Source organism: Salvelinus alpinus, chromosome 25, assembly GCF_045679555.1.
Source record: "Salvelinus alpinus chromosome 25, SLU_Salpinus.1, whole genome shotgun sequence".
Taxonomy (NCBI): domain Eukaryota; kingdom Metazoa; phylum Chordata; class Actinopteri; order Salmoniformes; family Salmonidae; genus Salvelinus; species Salvelinus alpinus.
Window position 1 is genome coordinate 17,717,990 of NC_092110.1, and position 25,606 is coordinate 17,743,595.

General features: G+C 44.9%; 1 protein-coding gene across 8 annotated transcripts in view; it reads right to left on the minus strand.

Moving 5' to 3' along the window:
• LOC139553506 (CDK-activating kinase assembly factor MAT1-like) overlaps window positions 1–25,606 on the minus strand; it is a 70,145-nt gene that overhangs the window by 39,749 nt on the left and 4,790 nt on the right. For 2 of the 8 annotated variants that reach the window (XR_011670664.1, XM_071365915.1), the window contains exons 2-6: window positions 18,790–18,977; window positions 18,387–18,458; window positions 16,373–16,570; window positions 16,026–16,205; window positions 13,547–13,674 (exon numbers count right to left, since the gene is read on the minus strand). Coding sequence is in view for 7 of the 8 variants with exons in the window: in XM_071365915.1 (XP_071222016.1) it covers window positions 13,547–13,674; window positions 16,026–16,205; window positions 16,373–16,570; window positions 18,387–18,416 (536 nt within the window). In the remaining variant the exon portion in view is untranslated. Of the gene's footprint in view, window positions 1–13,546; window positions 13,675–16,025; window positions 16,206–16,372; window positions 16,571–18,386; window positions 18,459–18,752; window positions 18,978–25,606 lie in introns of all 8 variants that reach the window. The other 6 variants (XM_071365910.1, XM_071365912.1, XM_071365914.1 and 3 more) reach the window with 4 other exon arrangements.

The following is a 25,606-nucleotide window of genomic DNA, read 5'->3' on the forward strand; positions in this document are numbered from 1 at the left end:
GAGAGAGAGGGCGCGCGAGAGAGAGAGAGAGGCCGAGGGCGCGCGCGAGAGAGAGAGAGGGCGCGCGCGAGAGAGGCCGAGGGCGCGCGCGAGAGAGAGAGAGGCCGAGGGCGCGCGCGAGAGAGAGAGGCCGAGGGCGCGCGCGAGAGAGAGAGGCCGAGGGCGCGCGCGAGAGAGCGAGGCCGAGGGCGCGCGAGAGAGAGAGAGGCCGAGGGCGCGCGAGAGAGAGAGAGGCCGAGGGCGAGCGAGAGAGAGAGAGGCCGAGGGCGCGCGAAAGAGAGAGAGGCCGAGGGCGCGCGAGAGAGAGAGAGGCCGAGGGCGCGCGAGAGAGAGAGAGGCCGAGGGCGCGCGAGAGAGAGAGAGGCCGAGCAAGCGAGGAATAGAGGGCAGAGAGAGAACAAGCAAGGAATAGAGGGCAGAGAGAGAACAAGCGAGGAATAGAGGGCAGAGAGAGAACAAGCGAGGAATAGAGGGCAGAGAGAGAACAAGCGAGGAATAGAGGGCAGAGAGAGAACAAGCGAGGAATAGAGGGCAGAGAGAGAACAAGCGAGGAATAGAGGGCAGAGAGAGAACAAGCGAGGAATAGAGGGCAGAGAGAGAACAAGCGAGGAATAGAGGGCAGAGAGAGAACAAGCGAGGAATAGAGGGCAGAGAGAGAGCAAGCGAGGAATAGAGGGCAGAGAGAGAACAAGCGAGCGATAGAGGGCAGAGAGAGAACAAGCGAGCGATAGAGGGCAGAGAGAGAACAAGCGAGCGATAGAGGGCAGAGAGAGAGAGGACCCCAGCGGCGCACTACAGGTCTCTACAGCAGCACTACCACAGGGCCAACACAAACATCTGCTTTCAACATTAAAAAGAGGCCCATCTTACAACAAGGGAAAAAAGTGTGTATATTTGTGAGTGTGTGTAAATGTGTCTGTGTTTAAGATTACCCAAAAAGTCCCCTGTGACACTAAAGTAAAACTCTTGGGAACATCAATCTTAATAAAATCGCAGGGGAAGTGAACTTGAGGAAATCATAGCATACAGCACTACTCCCTTCCAGTTCACCCTACTCCGGTACAGTCCACGTCAGGCTTACACACTATATATATATATATACACCTTTATTTATACCTTTATTTAACTAGGCAAGTCAGTTAATTAAGAACACATTTTTTTTTTCAATCACAGCCTAGGAACAGTGGGTTAAACTGCCTTAAAAATCAGGGGCAGAACGACAGATTTTTACCTTGTCAGCTCGGGGATTTTATCTTGCAACCTTTCGATTACTAGTCCAACACTAACCACTAGCCTACCTGCCGCCGTTCTTAAACATCAGGTTTATTCACCTCTCAGGATCTAGAAATAACTAGCCAGCATATGGTTGTAGAAAAGCAGAACACACTCAAACATAGGAGATACTTAGTCAGTGTTCAAGGCCAAGCCTAATTTACAGCTGGGCACGAGATCTGATCACACACACACTCTACCCCCAGGGAACCGTATCACTACCAGACACACACTCTGCTGGCTCTCCCTCGGACTCTGCAGGACGTCCCAAAGTTACTGGAGATAAACCCCTTCATCAGCACCTCCACTCAAAACACCCCCGGTACGTACACACACACACACACACACACACACCTTGTTCATGGGTAACTTCAGCTGAGCTCCATGTAACCCAGGCAGAGCCTCAGGGGGCTCCCTTCACTAATGGTCCAGTGATAATTGCTACAATCAAAACAGAGCGAGGCGGCGGGAGGAAGACAGCCACTGTGTGGAATTGTATTAGGGATTCTAATGACCAGAGTTAGGACCACCTGAGCGAGTGAGAGGGTCAAATCCTCCACTGTGCGATCCTCCTACCCCCTCACTGCCACCCCTACCCGGGTGTAGATAAAGAGCTTTGTGCCCCCCTCTGGCCCACAAGTAGCAAGTGTAAACACCCGTTCCTCCCCTTCCCTCGCAGGGTTAAATATAACCGGCCTGCAGGCAGCAGCTGTCCCCTCGCAAAGCCCTTAATGCTGACAACTCCTTTTTCCCCTGGGCTGGGCTGGCATGCGCGTGGGGTGCTAGGGCCAACCAAAACAGGGCCAAACCAGGGGCACAAGTGTGAATGAATGCCCACAGATGCTGGTGCCAATCATGGACTGGTGGGACAGGAACTCTCCTTTACCCCCCCCCCAGAGTCCCCCAAGCCCATACCTCACTGCCACGCAGCCATGAGTCTACGTGCCAACACTGGAATATAAGAGCAAAGGGCAAAGGTGAAGGGTCGAGCCCTCTCTCACATAAGACAGGACGGCCTTTGAGCTCTGAATGACACACCAGTCAAAATTAAACGTCAATCACTTTGGTGAGGCATAAATGGAAACATACATGCATCATGCATGCCAACCAACATATATAATCAGAACTGTAAAAACCCCAGAACACACCTGGGAACAATGGTTCAGTGAAGCAGCAAGAGGAGGAAAAATGAGGAAGAAAAACTAAATGAAAGAAAAATAAAGTGTTCGTGGAAAGTAGCTGTGTGGTGTATCTGTAGCCTAGAACATCCCCAGTAGAACAGGTCCAGCCAGTCTGCCAGACACAGCTTGGCCTGCAGTGAGGAGCCTGACTACCTAACAGAGGTCATTGTAGAGGACAGCATACTACCAAGGAAAACAAGCCTGCGCAAACATGCACCGAATGTGTGTGTGTGTGTGTGTGTGTGTGTACATGCACACTAAGGCCTTTGGATTCCATTCCCCGAGTAGAGTGGAGTCAAGCCAAAGAGGACCCTGGGTATTTTAGCAAGGTACACATCTGTGTTTAGGGATAAACTTTCCACCCTCATTTGCCTGAGAGTGAGTGAGAGAGTGTGTGTATTGGGTTTGTTTTGTGTTGTGTTGTGTGTGTGTGTGTGTCTCGCTCCCCCCCCCCCCCCTCTCTCTTGCGCTCTCATTAGGAGCACGTCAGCCTCATCAGGTATGTCAGCTGCTCTGCGGGCCATGTCTCACCCCTGTGGCGATGGGACGTTTTATTTAAGATGGCGCTGAAAGCTGGACCAAGGTGGAGAGATTCTCTAACGGTCAACCGCAAGCAGACATGGCCGATTGAGGGGGGGGGGGGGGGGTTGTCCACAGCTGCCACAAACACACAGACTAAAAAAAGGTACAGCACCTCAGACATCTACTTCCATGAACCAGAGGATAATTGATAATTGAATTCTAAAGTCATTCAACTCAACCAATGTTCAGTTTTGCAAACAAACGTGGCTATGATATAATGTTGTGATGTAGTCTAACACACAGAGGGAGAGAGACGTCACCAATAGCTAGTTTCAGCATGGAAGGGTTACCTCCCCCCACATCCAATTCCTTTTGATTTGAGTGTTTGTCTACTTTAAAAAGAGAACACGCTTCACTTTGGTCTTCAAAGGATGTTTGCCACGGCTGGGCAATGTGTGTGTGTGCAACATACATGGATATGTGAGTTTGAGAAATATCAAGGCAGGCTGGGAGAGAGTCTCTTTGTTCAGTGGAGTGCTACAAAGTGAGGGATTACCCAGACTGATTCTGGGCCATTCCTGGGACAAGACCAGACCCATCCCCCAGAAGCCCAGTCACACCTGGACCCAGGGTGAGTATGTTCTCTAACCACCCCTTAGCCTTCTAATAATCATAATTTTTTAGGATCCCTTAACGTATCAAAAAAATATATAAAAAAGTATTTGGTGAAACATTGAATTTGGTCTTACTGCTATTAGCCCAGCTATTCCCAAACTGGGGTACGCCAATGTGATTCACATTTTCAAACAGTCCATTTAGATTTTCCAACAGGGCTATACATTTGGGTGATGTTTTTTTCCCCTTGCCTGAGTAGCCTCGTTTCACTACCAAAAATAAAATTAAACCATCTAGTGTTCAGCAAAATAACAACACAATGTCAAATACAGGTAGCCTAGTCAAATAATTAACATCTAATCATATTAACCGTGACTCTCTCGCAGGAATTCCACTAACAGTCCGTATGTAGCTGCTGATCATTGCGTTTGCTCAAAAATGTATAAATGGTTTTTAAAAAGTAAGGCCCGTGTCCATAGAGACACATACCAGCTCTACTGGTAGTATTGCTACTACCAGCAGTACTACACCTGCACCTGTGTCACCATGCATCAGTGACATGGCAGGAGATGTTTTGAAACAATTACTGCTTCGCATACAAGACAGTGAATTATATGCGTTACAGCTGGATGAGTCAACAGACATGCCCTGCTTGGTACAGATCCTGGTATATGTCTGTTACGTTAATGGGGGGTCAATTAAGGAAGACATCCTCTTCTGCAAACTGGAAACCAGGACAACAGGAGAAGATATTTTTAAAAGCGCTGGACAGCTTTGTGACATCAAATGGACTTTGGTGGTCAAGATATGTTGGTGTCTGTACTGATGGCGCAAAAGCCATGACAGGCAGAAATAGTGGCGTGGTGACACGAGTGCAAGCAGTTTCTCCCAACGCCACTTGGTACACTGCAGCATCCACCGAGAGGCTCTTCCTGCCAAGGGAATGCCTGACAGCTTGAAAGATGATCTGGGCACTATAGTGAAAATGGTTAACTGTTAAAGCAAGGCCCCTGAACTCTTATGTATTTTCTGCATTATACAATGATAAGGGCAGCGACCATGTAACACTTTTACAACATACAGAAGTGCGCTGGTTATCAAGGGGCAAAGTATTGACTAAACATTTTTAATTGAGAGACGAGCTTAAAGTTTTCTTTACTGACCACTTTACTGATTTTCACTTGTCTGACCGCTTGCATGATGATGAGTTTGTCACACGACTGGCCTATCTGGGTGATGTTTTTTCTCGCCTGAATGATATGAACCTAGGATTACAGGGACTCTCCACAACTATAATTAATGTGCGGGACAAAATTGAGGCTGATTAAGAAGTTGGAGATCTTCTCTGTCTGCATTAACAAGGACAACACACAGGTCTTTCCATCATTGTATGATTTTTTGTGTGCAAATGAACTCAAGCTTACGGACAATGTCAAATGTGATATAGCAAAGCACCTTAGTGAGCTGGGTGCGCAATTACGCAGGTACTTTCCCGAAACGGACGACACAAACAACTGGATTCGTTATCTCTTTCATGCCCTGCCTCCAGTTCACGTACCGATATCTGAACAAGATAGCCTCGTCAAAATTGCAACAAGAGGTTCTGTGAAAATGTAATTTAAAATCAGAAGCCACTGCCAGATTTCTGGATTGGGCTGCGCTCAGAGTATCCTGCCTTGGCAAATTCCTCTGTTAAGACACTGACGCCCTTTGCAACCACATACTTATGTGAGAGTGGATTCTCGGCCCTCACTAGCATGAAAACTAAATACAGGCACAGACTGTGTGTGGAAACTGATTTAAGACAGACTCTACCCAATACAACATTGCAGAGTTACAGTTGAAGTCGGAAGTTTACATACACCTTAGCCAAATACATTTAAACTCAGTTTTTCACAATTCCTGAGATTTAATCCTAGTAAAAATGCCCCGTCTTTGGTCAGTTAGGATCACCACTATAATTTAAGAATGTGAAATGTCATGAGAGAATGATTTATGTCAGCTTTAATTTCTTTCATCACATTCTCAGTGGGTCAGAAGTTTACATACACTCAATTAGTATTTGGTAGCATTGCCTTTAAATTGTTTAACTTGGGTCAAACGTTTCGGGTAGCCTTCCACAAGCTTCCCACAATAAGTTGGGTAAATTTTGGCCCATTCCTCCTGATAGAGCTGGTGTAACTGAGCCAGGGTTGTAGGCCTCCTTGCTCGCACACACTTTTTCAGTTCTGCCCACAAATTTTCTATAGGATTGAGGTCAGGGCTTTGGGATGGCCACTCCAATACCTTGACTTTGTTGTCCTTAAGCCATTTTGCCACAACTTTGGAAGTATGCTTGGGGTCATTGTCCTTTTTCCTCCAAACATAACGATCGTCATTATGGCCAAACAGTTCTATTTTAGTTTCATCAGAGCAGAGGACATTTCTCCGAAAGGTTAGATCTCAAATAAATGCGAGTGTAGCGAAATTCTTGTGCTTCTAGTTCCGACCATGCAGTAATATCTAACAAGTAATCTAACAATTTCACAACAACTACCTTTTACACACAAGCGTAAAGGAATGAATAAGAATGTGTACATATAAACATATGGATGAGCGATGGCCGAACGGCATAGGCAAGAGTAATGTAGGGTATGTAAACATTATATAAAGTGGCATTGTTTAAAGTGATTAGTGATACATTTATTACATCCAATTTTAATTATTAAAGTGGCTAGAGATTTGAGTCAGTATGTTGGCAGCAGCCACTCAATGTTAGTGATGGCTGTTTAACAGTCTGATGGCCTTGAGATAGTGAAAAACAGCTTCTCTCTCGGTCCCCGCTTTGATGCACCTGTACTGACCTCGCCTTCTGGATGATAGCAGATGAACAGGCAGTGGCTTGGGTGGTTGTTGTCCTTGATGATCTTTATGGCCTTCCTGTGACATCGGGTGGTGTAGGTTTCCTGGAGGGCAGGTAGTTTGCCCCCGGTGATGCGCTGTGCAGACCTCACTACCCTCTGGAGAGCCTTACGGTTGTGGGCGGAGCAGTTGCCGTACAGCCCGACAGGATGCTCTCGATTGTGCAACTGTAAAAGTTTGTGAGTGTTTTTGGTGACAAGCTGAATTTCTTCAGCCTCCTGAGGTTGAAGAGGCGCTGTCGCGCCTTCACCACGATGTCTGTGTGGGTGGACCATTTCAGTTTGTCTGTGATGTGTACGCCAAGGAACTTAAAACTTTCCACCTTCTCTACTACTGTCCCGTCGATGTGGATGGTGGGTGCTCCCTCTGCTGTTTCCTGAAGTCCACGATCTCCTTTGTTTTGTTGACGTTGAGTGTGAGGTTATTTTCCTGACACCCCACTCCGAGGCCCCTCACCTCCTCCCTGTAGGCCGTCTCGTTGTTGTTGGTAATCAAGCCTACCACTGTAGTGTCGTCTTCAAACTTGATGATTGAGTTGGAGGCGTGCATGGCCACGCAGTCATGTTTGAACAGGGAGTACAGGAGAGGGCTGAGAACGCACCCTTGTGGGGCCCCAGTGCTGAGGATCAGCGGTGAGGAGATGTTGTTTCCTACCCTCACCACCTGGGGGCATTCAGTCAGAAAGTCCAGGACCCAGTTGCACAGGGCGGGGTCGAGACCCAGGGTCTTGAGCTTAATAACGAGTTTGGAGGGTACTACGGTGTTAAATGCTGAGCTGTAGTCGAACAGCATTCTTACATTGTCCCCATGTGCAGTTGCAAACCATAGTCTGGCTTTTTTTATGACGGTTTTGGAGCAGTGGCTTCTTCCTTGCTGAGCGGCCTTTCAGGTTATGTCGATTTGGACTTGTTTTACTGTGGGTATAGATACTTTTGTACCTGTTTCCCCCAGCATCTTCACAAGGTTCTTTGCTGTTGTTCTGGGATTGATTTGCACTTTTCGCACCAAAGTACATTCATCTCTAGGAGACAGAACGCGCCTCCTTCCTGAGCGGTATGACGGCTGCGTGGTCCCATGGTGTTTATACTTGCGTACTATTGTTTGTACAGGTGAACGTGGTACCTTCAGGAAATTTATCCCAAGGATGAACCAGACTTGTGGAGGTCTACAAATGTTTTTCTGAGGTCTTGGCTGATTTCTTTTGATTTTCCCATGATGTCAAGCAAAGAGGCACTGAGTTTGAAGGTAGGCCTTGAAATACATAAACAGGTACACCTCCAATTGACTCAAATGATGTCAATTAGCCAGAAGCCAATCAGAAGCTTCTAAAGCCATGACATCATTTTCTGGAATTTTCCAAGCTGTTTAAAGCCACAGTCAACTTGGTGTACTTCTGACCCACTGGAATTGTGATACAGTGAATTATAAGTGAAATAATCTATCTGTAAACAATTGTTGGAAAAATTACTTGTGTCATGCACAAAGTAGATGTCCTAACCGACTTGTTAAAACTATAGTTTGTTAACAAGAAATGTGTGGAGTGGTTGAAAAAAAGAGTTTAAATGACTCCAACCTAAGTGTATGTAAACTTCCGACTTCAACTGTATGTGCATCCTTTCAAGCACACCCTTCACATTAACCTGTGGTGAGTTATTCACAATTTGTGATGAACAAATAAGGTTTTATATGTAAGATGGCTAAATAAAGAGCAAAATTATTGATTATTATTATACTATTATTTGTGCCCTGGTCCTATAAGAGCTCTTTGTCACTTCTCACGAGCCAGGTTGTGACAAAAACTCACTCATTCTTATGTTTAATAAATGTATCGTATAGTGTGTGTGTGTGTGTGTGTGTGGCAGGCTGACAATGGAGGCAAAAAAACTAATTTGAGAGTTTGCTGACCGTGGTGCTAGAGGGGGTACGCAGCTGGAGGTTGAATGTTTGAAGGGGTACGGGAGTATAAAAAGTTTGGGAACCACTGTATTAGAAACGCATTGAATAACAGCTTCATACATGGTTAAACAGAAGAAAAATAATTATCAAAAAGGAAGTTCGTTCTGAAGTGTCTGTCCTATATTTGAGAGAAGAAAGATCAGGAAACAAATGTATCTTCTTTTTTTTTAAACCCCTTATTTTAGGCACAAAATTATCTCCATATATACACAAATTTTTTAAAAACGGGTACCTGGCTACCTTCAGACTAGTCTTATGAGGCTTGTGGGCATCCTAGAGCAAAACAACCAACATGTACGAGTTCGTGAGACTCACTTTTCCATAGAGGGGTCATTAGTGTGTAGTGCAAACTAGGGATGCACCGATATGACATTTTTGGCCGATACCGATATTTTCCTTGCCAAAAAAAACTTCTACCCAATATTAAACATTTTGCCGTCTTTTTAAGCCTTCTAGTACAGTTAAATAGTTTAAACACACACAAAAGTTATTGTTTGCATTTACGTATGTCCCCAATAGCAGTAAAACATAATCAAAACCTATTTCTTTCACTTACTTGCTGTGGTGTTTCGTTGTTAATTTGTTCAGTCTCAACCAGGATTTCCTCAGACATGTCAAGCAGTGAAGTTTCAGCTGTCTGTCCGTGGCCTCTCTTCCTCGCTGCGCACGGTCACCATGTCCGTTTCCATCTTGTCCAGCTGTGTCTAACATTTCACGTAAACCCTGTTTCTTGTCTGCATTGAAGTAGCGGTCCTTGTACCTAGCATCTAGCATGGTGTCGACACAGTAAAGAGGCTCAGAGAGAATGCCACCGAATCGCTTGTTCACAGCCTCTAGTAGACTACTTTTGCAAGTTAACCCCATGGTCTGTGTCGGCAGTTTTGTTGAGCAGGCCTTTCAATGCCATGACAGAGGGTATCACGTCTGCTGCAGACACAGTTGATTAGCTTATTTCTCGAGTCAGTTGTTTGAATGGCCCTAGGAGTGTGTTCATGTTTCAAAACATGTTCTCAAATGCCATTGAAATGGCAGCAGCGTATGAGAACCAGCACATTCTTAAGCATGCAATACGGCTTTCTTCAGGTCTAAATCCTCGTCGACCCACTGTGCTGTCAGACTCAGCATGCTCATGGGGCTGACATCGCTGGTCCAAATGTCAGTCGTGAAGCTAATAGCAGTGACGCACATAACAAGTAGCTCATAGATGTGCATTATAACAATACTGTAACTCCGGTAGGGCAACATCTGAAAAATATTGCCTACTTGGTAGTGTGTACCGGGGCACGTGGTGCTCGACCAGTCGGCGAAAGCCAACATCATCCACGACAGAGAACGGTTGATTGTCAAGGGCAATGAATACCATTATCTTGGTGTTAATGGATTTTGCCTTTCAGTTGTCTCGCTGAAATTCCCTCTCTTTCATATGACTGCTCGACTTGAACTTGTTTAGTTGTTGGAAGTGTTCCCTTAGTATGTTTCTGCTTTTGTTCTGTGTAGCGCTGTATTTTTCGTGGCGTCATTACGTCATCTACATACGTTATATAGGCATGCACGTCAGCTTTGACATCGGTTTTGATCATCGGCGTTAAACTATACATTGGGCGATGCCGATGTTGGCATTTTTAGCTAATATCTGCTTACCGATATATTGTGCATTCCTTGCGCAAACTGTTCAGACGCTATAGACAGAAGTTGGCAGATGGGACTCGTCTGAAGTTGGTACAGCCTATGACACTTGTGGGGGTCGTAGACCAAAATGGAGAACACAATTGTGTTCGCGAGAGTCATCTTTCCATAGAGTGGTCAATAGTTTTGTAGGCCAAACCGTTTGGATGCTACAGACGTTTCTATGAGAAAACAGATTAACCGCTCTTACTCTGCCACCTTTCATCGCAGATGCAGAAGGGCGACATCAGTGGATTGAGACGCAGCCCATGTAAAAAAAAAAAAAAAAAAAGGGAGATTCTATGGGGATTTTTGTATTATGCTAATTTGACTTCTGCGTTGGTGCGGACATCGACATCCTATTGAAACTGATGGGACTCGGGGCCTCCCGGGTGGAGCAGTGGTCTAAGGCACTGCATCGCAGTGCTAGCTGTGCCACTAGAGATTCTGGGTTTGAGTCCAGGCTCTGTCGCAGCCGGCTGCGACCGGGAGGCCCATGGGGCGGCGCACAATTGGCCCAGCGTCGTCCGGGTTAGGGAGGGTTTGGCCGGCAGGGATATCCTTGTCTCATCGCGCACTAGTGCACGCTGACACGGTCGCCAGGTGTACGGTGTTTCCTCCGACACATTGGATGGGCATTGTGTCAAGAAGCAGTGAGGCTTGGTTGGGTTGTGTTTCGGGGGACGCATGGCTCTCGACCTTCGCCTCTCCCGAGTCCGTACGGGAGTTGCAGCGATGAGACAAGACTGTAACTACTACCAATTGGATACCACGAAATTGGGGAGAAAAAAAGGGTGGAGAAAAAAAGAAAAGAAAAAATGTTACTGATGGGACTCACTCTCCATCTTACACACACCTCCAGGATTATCAGGGCATGCAGGTTGGAGGCTCCCGCTCCACTGCTGCTAAATCACAGGGGAGCAGAATAGCTCAGACCGTAAACACCATGACAGAAGTACACACACTGCGTTAGCTCGCCATGGTTTAAATAAAGACAAAGCACCAGGAGGTGGCATCCTCACAGGCTTCAGGCTGTTCACGTTCCTCAGCCCAAAACATATAGATGTCATCCCCCGCTGACAGATCACCTTAAATACTGTTGAAGTAATATAGCTACAGGTTCATCTGCCTCACCTAAAGCCCATTCTGGTGGGAAGCTGCTATAGACGAAGTGCTAACAGTCAGTATCTGGATAACATGTATGAAATGCTTGCTAACGTATGTGATATCAACAGAAAGGTATATTATCTGAGTGATTTAAATATGGACTGGCTTTCATCAAGCTGCCCACTCAAGAAAAAGTTCCAAACTGTAACCAGTCAACCTACCAGCGTAGTTACAAACAGCACAGGAACAAAATCGTAAACATGTATTGATCACATCTTGACTAATGTTGCTGAAATTTGCTTGAAAGCCGTATCCAGATCAATTCGATGTAGTGATCACAATATAGTAGCCATATCACAGTACTACATACAGCCATGACTACATGGAACTCTATTTCACATCAGGTAACTGATGCAAGCAGTAAAATCAGATTTAAATAACATTATGAAACAGCAGGGAGTGTGAAGAGACACACACACGTACACATGGATTCTGTATTGTAGATATGTGGTAGTAGAGTAGTGACCTGAGGGAACAGTGATATAAAATGTAATTTCATGTAATATTGTTAATTGTATATAACTGTCTTAATGTTGCTGGACCCCAGGAAGAGTTGCTGCTGCCTTGGCAACAGATAATGGGGATCCTTAATAAATGCAAATACCTTGGCCTACCTGCCTGCGGAGTCTTCTGTGGGGCCAAACCCCCTGCTTCCCAACCCCCAGAGGAGACAAGACATGACCGTGGAGGCGCTGAAGTCGTTTCAGCTTTCACCTCCTTCATTCTCTCCATCTTTCTCTCAGTCTACTTCCATGTCCAGGACATGATGGTTAAGAGGAGAGAGAAGCACCCTTGATACAACCCTTCACACAGCCTATTATTGATAAATGGAAAGATCATTTTTCGATCTGAGAATAAATGTTTCTCTCCCGCTCTCTGAAAATGTTGCTCTCTGAAATGACAGCAACACGACTCCATCTTCTCTCGTTTCAATCGTACCTCAACAGGACACCACAAACGAACATTTAAAAAAAAAAAAACATGTTTTAAATAAACGGTTCTAAATAAGCCGGTGTTCTGCAGGAATCAACCGCGCCACCTTGAAACGCCACCAAGTCAAACAGAAGTTAGTCTTCTGGACTGAGGTGAGGGGAAAGAAAAACCACACCGAAGCCCAACTGAAGCCTTGCGGTTTCCAGACAAGCCTGGCAACCGCTCTACCCCACCCCGAGCCAGAGGGAGGAGAAGAAAAAGGGAAAGAGGGGGAAAAGTGAGGAAAAACAGCCAGAGTCAGAGCCAAGAGCAACAGCATCCTACAACCCTTTCTCCATCAGCAAGTTCGACTTCATGCTGCATATTCAGTCAGTTAGAGAGAACCACATCCTCCTCCATGTGAAGCCAGCCATACTGGAGCAGCTCTTTTTCCCCCCAATGGTGGATGAAAAATGGGCAATGGTCATGTCTTTGGGTTTAAATGGCTATCAAATACACTGGAATAAAAGGTTTCTAGACTCTGCATGCAAATTCCCCAATGTAATGTATAGGAATATGAGTGTGTCTGGAGAAAGACTTCTCCACTGTCATGGAGATGAGACTAGGTGAGCACTGAGCAGAGATTTCCCGCACGCAACGTTGCACCCTGGGAAGACCGCTATGCCTCGCATAGGGGCTGGAGGAGAAGGAGGGTGATGGAATCGCTTTATCTCATCACCGTAAAATTTAAATAAACAACTGCGGAGGAAAACAGAGCAGTTGCCAAGTGGAAGAAGGCCTTAACAGACACCCTGAATAACACATAGCTGACAGCTCGACAAAACGCAGAGCCAGAGCCCTCATTCTGTCTCTGAGGGCTGCAGGTAGGAAAGTGATGACATTACAGAGGAGTTGAGGGCTTGTTCCCACACCAGGCAGAGACCCTTGATAAGGACACAATACACTGCAGCAACATCCTCCTTCAAGGGCTCCCCAACCATTAGCGTGAAGCTAATCTAAACTGACCACCACTGTAATATGCTAACAATGAATTAGCATGGACTTAAACAGCATAGTGTGTGCACCCATTAAGATAAACTGCATTGGGCTCTGTGTAAGGAAGATAACCATACGTTAGTTACCATTGAGTGAAGTCACGTAGGCAGACTATTCATATGAGCTCATCGCGCTTTAACGTTAAGCTAGACTAGGCCGACCCAGGGTGCATGCTGGACATTCACTAGCATGTCTGTGTGAGCTAGCCTGTTTGGATGTTGTTTGCATGCCAACTATGTGGTAAGCTTAAGCCGGCCTGCACAGTCAGGACAGTCAGTGTGCTTGTATGTGGCACTCACCATAGGGATGCCGGTGGAGAAGATGGTGGTTTTGACCACCTGTTTCTGCTTCTCAATCTGGGTCTCCAGCTGGGCAGCCCGGTCCTTGTGTTGGGCCAGCAGGATGGTGGTGGGGACATGAGAGCGTTCTTGAAGGGGAACATCCAAATACAGGTATGAGGTGAGTGATCATATTTTCATGTGTGTACGTGTGAGCGCATGTTCAACAACCACTGAATCCTGATAAAGCAAAAAACGGATTTACGCCAACTAAAAGATGGGAGGTGCGTCGAAGACTGGTACATGTAAATGAGATGTGCAACTTGGGAACCTCAGAGTTCAAAATATCAAATCAGACGCTCCTCCCTATAACTGCACAACTAACAAACCAAGGCAGTTCAAGGCTAGTCATCAGATTATTGATGCAAGCAATGTTAAAACCCTGGTGGTATGACGTATTTTCAAGTACACTGCGATGTCTTCACCTCCATTAAGCGAAGGTTGAACATTGCAATTTCTCCGGTGGAGTGTTGCCAAGCTTCGAGGTCTGAAAACACAAGCCCAGGCATGCCATCCATGGAGGGAGCAGGACGTTGTTGTCGGGGTGGACGGGCGGTGGGCACAGAGCTGGGAGTGTTTTCATCACCAGGCAGAAAGGAAGGTGTGGAGCAGAATAATGAACAGCTGGAGGTGATCTGCTGATGGCCCCTTATCAGGATACATTGCAAACACTATATCTGTCTATTTGATTATTGATACACTACATATACAAAGGTATGTGGACACCACTTCAAATTAGTGGATTTGGCTATTTCAGCCACATCCATTGCTTACAGGTGTTTAAAATCGAGCACACAGCCATGCAAGATTGACAAAAAATTGCAGTAGAATGGCCTTACTGAAGAGCTCAGTCACTTAACGTGACACCGTCATAGGATGCCACCTTTCCAACAAGTTAGTTGCCCTGCTAGAGCTGCCCTGGTCAACTGTAAGTGCTGGTATTGTGAAGTGGAAAAGTCTAGGAGCAACAACAGCTCAGCTGCGAAGTGGTAGGCCACACAAGCTCACAGAATGGGAACTCTTAGTGATGAAGCGCGTAGTGCGTAAAAATGATCTGTCCTCGGTTGCAACACTCACTACCGAGTTCCAGCAACGTCAGAACAATAACAATTCGTCGGAAGCTTCATGAAATGGATTTTCATGGCGAGCAGCTGCACACAAGCCTAAAATCACCATGCCCAATGCCAAGCGTCTGCTGGAGTGGTGTAAACTCGCCGCCATTGGACTCTGGAGCAGTGGAAACGCATTCCCTGGAGTGATGAACCACGCTTCACCATCTGGCAGTCCAACGAACGAACCTGGGTTTGGCGGATGACAGGAGAACGCTACCTCGCCGAATGCATAGTGCCAACTGTAAAGTTTGGTGGTGGAGGAGGAATAATGGTCTGGGGTTGTTTTTCATGGTTCGGGCTAGGTCCCTTAGTTCCAGTGAAGGGAAATCTTAAACCTACAACATACAATGACATTGTAGACGATTCTGTGCTTCCAACTTTATGGCAACAGTTGGGGAATGCCCTTTCCTGTTTCAACATGACAATGCCCCTGTTCACAATTCAAGGTCCATACAGAAACGGTTTGTCAAGATCGGTGTGGAGGAACTTGACTGGCCTGCACAGAGCCCTGACCTCAACCCTATAGAACACCAGTGGGATGACTCGCAAACTGCTAGCCAGGCCTAACTCCCCAAAATCAGTGCCCATCCTCACTAATGCTCTTGTGGCTGAATGGAAGCAAGTCCCTGCAGCAATGTTCCAACATCTAGTGTATTGCCTTCCCAGAAGAGTGGAGGCTGTCATTGTAGCAAAGGGGGAGGCAACTCTATATTAATGCCCATTGTTTTTGGAATGAGATGTTTGACGAGCAGGTGTCCATATACTTTTGGTCAAGTAGTGCATATCTCACTGTGTGTGTGTGTGTGTGTGTGTGTGTGTGTGTGTGTGTGTGTGTGTGTGTGTGTGTGTGTGTGTGTGTGAGGCCTCAGAGATTTCTACTGTAAATGCCAAAGCACAGGAGCGTGTCCCTGGGTTCTTACTGCTCATCTCCCAACAAACAACAGAGGCCCAGTGTTTAAACAAACAAACAGTTCAACCTGCTATCTGTGATAGCTCTTTACCAGGCTGCTCTACAGGGACAATCACTTCTAAAACCTGTAGCTAAACACAAAGGAGCCAGGACACTTGCCAGGAGGCACAGAACGCTAACAATGCTGAGGGGACAGCAAAGCTTCAGCAGCCCCACTGCAGAAGAGTAGTGATAAGCTCTTAATGAGCCTAGTTACATGTCATTTCCTCATCTTATATATCCTGCTTGTTCTTCCTGTACGTGTGTCACCTGATTGTTCTATAAAACTTACAATTTGTTCCCGTTGGCCTATGTGGCAATGTGTGTTTATTAGTGCGACTATGCGGTGTGTGTCTGTGTACATGTCTAGGTGTCTCACCAGTTTATCTAGTAGAGCCTGCTTGCTCTTCCTCTTGGCCTGTAGCTGTCTCTGTTCCTCCTGGAAATCCTCCAGCCTGCGATACTCGTTCCCCTGCTCCTCCAACAACAGCAGCTCCTCCAACAGCATGTCCTCCAACAACAGCTCCTCCAACGACAGCAGCTCCTCCTGCTCTCGCATCTGATGGAGAGAGAGAGGGAATAATCAATATCCTAGTAGTCAGTATTGCAGGAGGAGACAGAGGGTGTGAGAGGGAGCGAGATCATGTAGTACAACATAATAATGCATAAGCGATGAGTTTCATCAGGCAAGGCAGAGCGAGTCAGTGCGGGGTTACAGGTACCCACCAGCTTGGCCTTGTTCTTCTGGATGATGTCTCTATTCTCTCTCTGGTACGCCTCCATGATGTGTTTGGTGCCCTCCACCTCAAGGTTGTTGGTCAGGTTATAGACTGGAATAGAGTGCAGGGCAGCCCTCCAAGACACTAGCACAGACTTCCCTTCAATTGATCTAGGGCAGATACTGGAAATCGGATTCGGCACAACCTAAAGTATGACGTTGCAAAGCACCAGACTATTAATATTTATACATGTAAAACAATGAATTAAGGTTGAATGTTTCAATTCAAGGGCTTGCCAGTGTACACTACTGGTCAAAAGTTTTAGAACACCTACTCATTCAAGGGTTTTTCTTTATTTTTACTATTTTCTACATTGTAGAATAATATTGAAGACATCAAAACGATGAAATAACACATATGGAATCATGTAGTTACCAAAAAAAAGTGTTGAACAAATCAAAATATATTTTATATTTGAGATTCTTCAAATAGCCACCCTTTGCCTTGATGACAGATTTGCACACTCTTGGCATTCTCTCAACCAGCTTAACCTGGAATGCTTTTCCAACAGTCTTGAAGGAGTTCCTACATATGCTGAGCACTTGTTGGCTGTTTTTCCTTCACTCTGCAGTCCGACTCATCCCAAACCATCTTAGTTTGGTTGAGGTCGGGGGATTGTGGAGGCCAGGTCATCTGATGCAGCACTCCATCACTCTCCTTCTTGGTAAAATAGCCCTTACACAGCCTGGAGGTGTGTTGGGTCATTGTCCTGTTGAAAAACAAATGATGGTCCCACTAAGCCCAAACCAGATGGGATGGCGTATCGCTGCAGAATGCTGTGGTAGCCATGCTGGTTAAGTATGCCTTGAAATCCAAATAAATCACTGACGGTGTCACCAGCAAAGCACCGCCACACCATCACACCTCCTCCTCCATGCTTCATGGTGGGAACCACACATGCGGATATCATCCCTTCACCTACTCTGCGTCTCACAAAAGACACAGCGGTTGGAACCCAAAATATACAATTTGGACTCATCAGACCAAAGGACAGATTTCCACCAGTCTAATGTCCATTGCTCATGTTTTTTTGACCAAGCAAGTCTCTTCTTATTGGTGTCCTTCAGTAGTGGTTTCTTTGCAATTCGGCCATAAAGGCCTGATTCACACAGTCTCCTCTGAACAGTTGATGTTGAGATGTGTCTGTTACTTGAACTCTGTGAAGCATTTATTTGGGCTGCAATTTCTGAGGCTGCTAACTCTAATGAACTTATCCTCTGCAGCAGAGGTAACTCTGGGGCTTCCATTCCTGTGGCAGTCCTCATGAGAGCCAGTTTCATCATAGCGCTTGATGGCTTTTGCGACTGCACTTGAAGAAACGTTCAAAGTTCTTGAAATGTTCCGTATTGACTGGCCTTCATGTCTTTAAGTAATAATGGACTGTCGTTTCTCTTTGTTTATTTGCGCTGTTCTTGGCATAAAATGGACTTGGTATTTTACCAAATAGGGCTATCTTCTGTGCACTCCCCTGCCTTGTCACAACAACTGATTGGCTCAAACGCATTAAGGAAAGAAATTCCACAAATTAACTTAAGAAGGCACACCTGTTAATTGAAATGCATTCCAGGTGACTACCTCATGAAGCTGGTTGAGAGAAAGCCAAGAATGTGCAAAGCTGTCATCAAGACAAAGTGTGGCTATATAATATTTTTTTTAAAGAAAAACCCTTGAGTCAGTAGGTGTTCTAAAACTTTTGACCAGTAGTGTTTTTCTCTAAAAGTAATAAACCATGTTTCTGACAATGTAAGCATAGGAAAACATAGGTTAACCCATAGTCACAGTGCAAACAGCATCTAACAGAGATCTCTGAGAATTGGCAGAGAGAGACTGGTGGGTCTCTGACCCTGGCTGGCACTGACGCCTGTAAAACTTCAACATCCAGAGCCAAGGGCAGAGACAGATCAATGCACTAAGACCCCCCCTCTATCTCTCCATCTCCCGAGTCCACAGCCTGCTCTCACCGATCTCCTCCACTTGCTCCAAATAGTCATTGTATTCTCTCAGGCTGGAGAAGTCAAAGTCTCTCGTTCTAACTGTGAAGGAGAAGAGAAAAAAAAAAAAAAATATATATATATATATATATACTGTAAGTATCAGGCCTAATACTTGTTTGCACACATTACATTGAAATAGCAGGGCTAAAGAAACAAAGATGAGGGATGGACAGAACGGGAGGGGCTGAAGCAGATGTATGACAGGGAAAGAGCCTTCCCATTTGAGCAACCCCTGGGGGGCCATTGTCTACAAAACAAACAGCATAATGACAAAGACAAAGGAAGCTTAAGGAGAGGGAGGAGAGGGCTGCACACAAACACACAGAGACACACCCTTCTCCCCCGTGCCCCTCAATCACATCTTGAGCACCTTCTTGCGGATCTCCACCTCCTTGTCGATGGCTGGGTCTTTGAAGAGCTGCATGCGGAAGTTACTCTTCCTCGGGGGCGTGCCACACTGCACACAGTTCCTCGAGCCACTCACAAACAGCATGTCCACACAGCTCTCACAAGCATGTCCACACAGCTCTCACAAGCATGTCCACACAGCTCTCACATCTGAGGAAGCAGACACACAAATGTGTCAAACACACACACATACACTTTAGCCAAATACATTTAAACTCAGTTTCACAATTCCTGAGATTTAATCCTAGTAAAAATTGCCTGTTTTAGGTCAGTTATGAACACCACTTTATTTTAAGAATGTGAGATGTCAGAATAAGAGTAGAGAGAATGATTTATTTCAGCTTTTATTTCATCACATTCCCAGTGGGTCAGAAGTTTACATACACTCAATTAGTATTTGGTAGCATTGCCTTTAAATTGTTTAACTTGGGTCAAACATTTCGGGTAGCCTTCCACAAGCTTCCCACAATAAGTTGGGTGAATGTTGGCCCATTCCTCCTGACAGAGCTGGTGTAACTGAGTCAGGTTTGTAGGCCTCCTTGCTCGCACATGCTTTTTCAGTTCTGCCCACAAATTCTCTATGGGTTTGAGGTCAGGGCTTTGTGATGGCCACTTCAATACCTTGACTTTGTTGTCCTTAAGCCATTTTGCCACAACTTTGGAAGTATGCTTGGGGTAATTGTCCATTTGGAAGACCCATTTGCGACCAAGCTTTAACTTCCTGACTGATGTCTTGAGATGTTGCTTTAACATATCCCCATAATTTTCCTCCCTCATGATGCCAACAACATCCGCAGAGTACGACCCTGCCTCACACAGGAAGCGGCGCAGGTCCTAATCCAGGCACTTGTCATCTCCCGTCTGGATTACTGCAACTCGCTGTTGGCTGGGCTCCCTGCCTGTGCCATTAAACCCCTACAACTCATCCAGAACGCCGCAGCCCGTCTGGTGTTCAACCTTCCCAAGTTCTCTCACGTCACCCCGCTCCTCCGCTCTCTCCACTGGCTTCCAGTTGAAGCTCGCATCCGCTACAAGACCATGGTGCTTGCCTACGGAGCTGTGAGGGGAACGGCACCTCAGTACCTCCAGGCTCTGATCAGGCCCTACACCCAAACAAGGGCACTGCGTTCATCCACCTCTGGCCTGCTCGCCTCCCTACCACTGAGGAAGTACAGTTCCCGCTCAGCCCAGTCAAAACTGTTCGCTGCTCTGGCCCCCCAATGGTGGAACAAACTCCCTCACGACGCCAGGACAGCGGAGTCAATCACCACCTTCCGGAGACACCTGAAACCCCACCTCTTTAAGGAATACCTAGGATAGGATAAAGTAATCCTTCTCACTCCCCCCCCCCTTAAAAGATTTAGATGCACTATTGTAAAGTGGCCGTTCCACTGGATGTCATAAGGTGAATGCACCAATTTGTAAGTCGCTCTGGATAAGAGCGTCTGCTAAATGACTTAAATGTAAATGTAAATGTAATGCCATCTATTTCGTGTAGTGCACCAGTCCCACCTGCAGCAAAGCACCCCCACAACATGATGCTGCCACCCCTGTACTTCATGGTTGGGATGGTGTTCTTCAGCTTGCAAGCATCCCCCTTTTTCCTCCAAACATAATGATGGTCATTATGGCCAAACAGTTCTATTTTTGTTTCATCAGACCATAGGACATTTCTCCAAAAAGTACGATCTTTGCCCCCATGTGTAGCTGCAAACCGTAATCTGGCTTTTTTGTGGCGGTTTTGGAGCAGTGGCTTCTTCCTTGCTGCGCGGCCTTTCAGGTTAGATACTTATGTACCCGTTTCCTCCAGCATCTTCACAAGATCCTTTGCTGTTGTTCTGGGATTGATTTGCACTTTTCGCACCAAAGTACGTTCATCTCTAGGAGACAGAACGCGCCTCCTTCCCGAGTGGTATGACGGCTGCGTGGTCCCATGGTGTTTAGACTTGCGTACTATTGTTTGTATAGATGAACGTGGTACCTTCAGGCGTTTGGAAATTGCTCCTAAGGATGAACCAGACTTGTGGAGGTCCACAATTTTTTTTCTGAGGTCTTGGCTGATTTCTTTTGAGTTTCCTATGATGTCAAGCATAGAGGCACTGAGTTTGAAGGTAGACCTTGAAATACATCCACAGATACACTTCCAATTGACTCAAATTATGTCAATTAGCCTATCAGAAGCTTCTAAAGCCATGCAATCATTTTCTGGATTTTTCCAAGCTGTTTAATGGCACAGTCAACTTAGTGTATGTAAACTTCTGACCCACTGGAATTGTGATCCAGTGAATTATAAGTGATACAGTGAATTATAAGTGAAATAATCTGTCTGTAAACAATTGTTGGGAAAATTACTTGTGACATGCACAAAATAGATGTCCTAACCAACTTGCCAAAACTATAGTTTGTTAACAAGAAATTTGTAGAGTGGTTGAAAAACAAGTTTTAATGACTCCAACCTAAGTGTATGTAAACTTCCGACTTCAACTGTATATACAAAGCTCTACAGAAGAAGCCTTATTCTTTGGAGCAGGCAGGTCTAAATCTATTACCTATGTGCATGTCTAATGCACTTTTCCTTAGCAATGGCCTGGTGGTATACCTCCATTTCATATAATATGTATGCGAGTTATCAGCCCCACAACAGATGATAATAGCCATCTTATATTACCTTAATGTAATAGTTCAGACGGTAGGAATCATGAATGAAATGTTGTAGACAGACAGGGAATTCATCTGACACCCCTGCCAAAGATTGTTTGTCTGCACTGGAAATGTATTTTTTCTATTGTAATTTCAAAGGAACTCAAACAGTCAGCGTGCCACACAACACAAAATCCAGTTCAGCAATGCACTCACAGCTTCTCATCACTAAACTATTTCAAATTCCACTGATGCGGAAGTTCCCTGAAAGGCTCGGGGCTTCTTTCAACATTGTCAGGATCGTAATAATTTGTTATGACCTTGAAAGTGCTCTAACAACTGAGATCCCAAAAAAGACAAAACAGTTATGGTAGTTTAGAGATAAATATTTCATTATAAACTGCATCGATTAAGAACAGGACTACATTAGACATATCATGTCTCAGTGTTCCTGTATTAGTCTGGTTTAATAAGTTTTACTGCATAGAGGGGTTCCCTTCCCTCATTGGCCAACACAGAGCTGTTCTAGGAAATTGTTGCATGACAAACAAATTCCATCATCAAATGTCAATGTCCACCAATAGGAAAACATTCCAATGCAGAGGGTCCTTCCACAAGCGGGGCGGCAAGTAGCCTAGTGGTTAGAGCGTTGGACTAGTAACCTAAAGGTTGCAAGATCGAATCCCCGAGCTGACATGATAAAAGTCTGTCGTTCTGCCCCTGAACAAGGCATTTAACCCAATGTTCCTAGGCCGTCATTGAAAATAAGAATTTGTTCTTAACTGAAGTGCCTAGTTAAATAAAGGCTTAAAAAAATAATAATATATATATTTTTTTTCTTTTAATCCATCAAAACAACACGGCCATAGCAACCACCAGAGCCTCCTTTGGGCCGAGCAACATTTACTCATCAATCACACCTTTAAGCAGGTAGGAGTTTACCCATCAATCACACTCAAGTGAGGAGTGGACCCTAAAGACAATGGAGAAGGTCTTAAATCTTCCCTAAGTAGGCGGCAGGAGGGATGGGCGGCAGGCGGGGGGCTGGATAAACGTTTGCACAGTCCACTCTTTTAATTAAGTCTCTGTGGAGCTTTATTCCACTGGAATTCACCTTCCGTAGGCTTCCTGCTCTTAGCTGGCCACCTTCAGAAGCAAGCACCAACATCTGGTTTCCAAATGGCCACATCTGGAGTGACTACAACCGTTTTAACCCTAAAACTTAGCCAAAATGTTGTTGTTTTTTCAATGTGATGAAATTTGAGGGGGAAAATCGTCTTGGGCCTACAATTTTTATTTTTTATTGTATGTTTCCAAAGTCTAATTTCTTTCAAACCCTCTTCAGAACTTGAGTGCTTTAGGCCTAGACGCAGTAAATCTTTTTCACCTCATCAGCAGGATTCTAAATGAAAAAGCAGTTATGGGAGAAACAGCAGAGCTACTGGGCTTTACCTGTTTTCATATCAGATATGCAGAAAACAAAGCAAACCTGCCAAAAGATCATTAACACCAACATGCCCTCTAGTAGGGATGCACGATATCATATATATCTTTTTTTTATTAAAAAAATTATAAATAAAAATATATACAGTATATATTTGTTTTTATTATTTATTTATTTTAAAATCGGCCAATGTCTACTCCCAATGTGCAAAACCGATTTTAAAGCTGACGTGCATCCCTATATAACGAAAGTACATGACGTAATGACGCATCGTAAAATTTGGCGCTACACGCATTCCTAAAGTAGCCCACAATGTCTGCTGTGTGGATCGAGCAGTCAACAAGTCATGCAGTCATTTGAAAGAGTAACAAAATTTCAGCGAGACAACTCAAAAGGTGAAATCCATTAAAGCCAAGGTAATGGAATTAATTTCCCTTGACAATCAACCGTTCTCTGTCGTGGGTGATGTTGGCTTTCGCCGACTGGTCGAGCACTGGTTAACACTACCAAGTGCGCTATTTTTCAGATGTTGCCCTACTCGGAGTTACACAGTAATAGCGTCACAGCTATTAGCTTCACGACATACATACTATGCCGTTTGGGTTTTTGCATGTCAAAAAAGATACAGTAGCACTGTCAAAGCTGTTCAAAGAAAGTCAGCAAACACTGGCCACGAAAGATGCGTTTACCATACCGCGTTGGTAATAAAGCATAATTTGTTCGACCACAACTTCTGGGGTAGCTAGCTTTAGCTTGGTACCTAGTTAGCACCAATACAACCAGCTTGAAAACAATGACCAGTAAAAACTGCTGTCATTTTTATTATTCTAAGCAATGATTTAGGAATCCTTGCGAGTGAGTATTAGCTAGGTTGCCACTTGTTGTTCGCCTATTGATAATTAACTTCAGTTCATAAAAATAAATAGCTAGCCAGCTACTTAACCCTGTTGCCCAAAGCTAACGTTATAAGCAGCCAGCTAGCTTCATCTGGCTAGTGAGGCTCGACCGGACCAGGTTGTGTTGTGATGCTAGCCACAATAACGATTAGGCACTATAGTGGAATTTGCAGTTTGCCTTCAAAATAAAAGTACGTCATTGACAGTGATAAAAATGAATACAAATAGTATAATTATGTCATACTTTTATTTTGAAGGCTAAACGCTAAGTCCACTATTGTGGCTAATCCTTATTGTGGCTAGGTTCACATAGATGGGTCCAACCACCATTAATCAAATAAGAACGGTCTTATAAATTAGGGTTATTTTAGCTGACACCTAGCTATATAGTTAGCTAACTAACTATAGCTACTGAAACAGATGTCGTTTTGCTATGTTTTGGGGAAGAACATTGTTTGCATCCATGAGCTAGCTAGCTTTGTAGGTGCGCGAGACAACTTTACCAGCATCATAGCATACGTATTGATGAATAGTTGTGACATATGAAATACGAGTGATAGTGTAATCAATGTGTAATAACTACGTAAAAAATGTATGAACGCATTAAATTATTATGTGACGTGCAGTCATATTCAGGTCCTGATTGGTCAAATTGTGTTTTTTGATACGTCAAATAGTGTTAAATAATATATTTTTTGACACGCAAAGACCCAAACGGCGTTCCATAGAAATCTTGGTTGAGAATGAAACGACTGAACAACGAAACAGCACAGCAAGTAAGTGAAAGAAATAGGTTTTGATTATGTTTTACTGGTAATGGGGACATACGTAAATGCCAACAAAATAACTTTTTGGTCAGTGTGGTGTGTAACCTTTATTTAACTAGGCAAGTCAGTTAAGAACAAATTCTTATTTACAATGACGGCCTACACCAGCCAAACCCAGACGACGCTGGGCCAATTGTGCGCCGCCCTATGGGAAGATGTGATACAGCCTGGATTCGAAATAGGGACTGTGGTGACGCCTCTTGCACTGAGATGCAGTGCCTTAGACCGCTGCGTCCATGTGTGTGTGTTAACTATTTAACTGTACTAGAATGCTGTTATCCGTATCGGTATCGTTTTTTTTGGGCAAGGAAAATATTGGGTATCGGTATCAGCCAAAAATGTCATATCGGTTCATCACTACCCTCTAGTATAGAAAATGACTCACAAAACATGAGCAAATTGGCCTAGTGTTCAACAATTGCTGGATTTATCACACAAAAAAACATAAATAAAACAAAAATGATCCTGTACGTGGTTGGTCCCCAGGACCATGAGAGAGCCCCCTGTTCAAGTGCAGCCCAGTAGGGGCAGATGTTCACTGTGGCCCCAGGCTACAGGAGATGTATAGGCCTGGCCATATGGAGGTAAAAGGGGGGTTTGCTGCTTGTTTCCAGAGACCCACAAAGAGCCCATTCATCAGGTAGGTCCAGGAGTGGGGCGTAGCTTACCCCCTGTCCCATAAATGGACCACATAACAGACCCTTCCACAGGGGAAATCCTCTGTAATTCTAGAGCAAAGAGGTGAAACTAAGAAGATTGGAGGGAGGAGACTTCAAAGTGAACTTGCCATCTTCAAGCTAGCTCCTCTTAGACAAGCCATTTGTATAGGACCCTCTGATTGTCAAATCAATTTTTATTGTCACATGCCTCGTAAACAACAGGTGTAAACTAACAGTGAAATGCTGACAACAATGCAGAGAGAAAAATAATAGAATATACAATGCTCAACATTGACAGGGGATGCAGGATTTT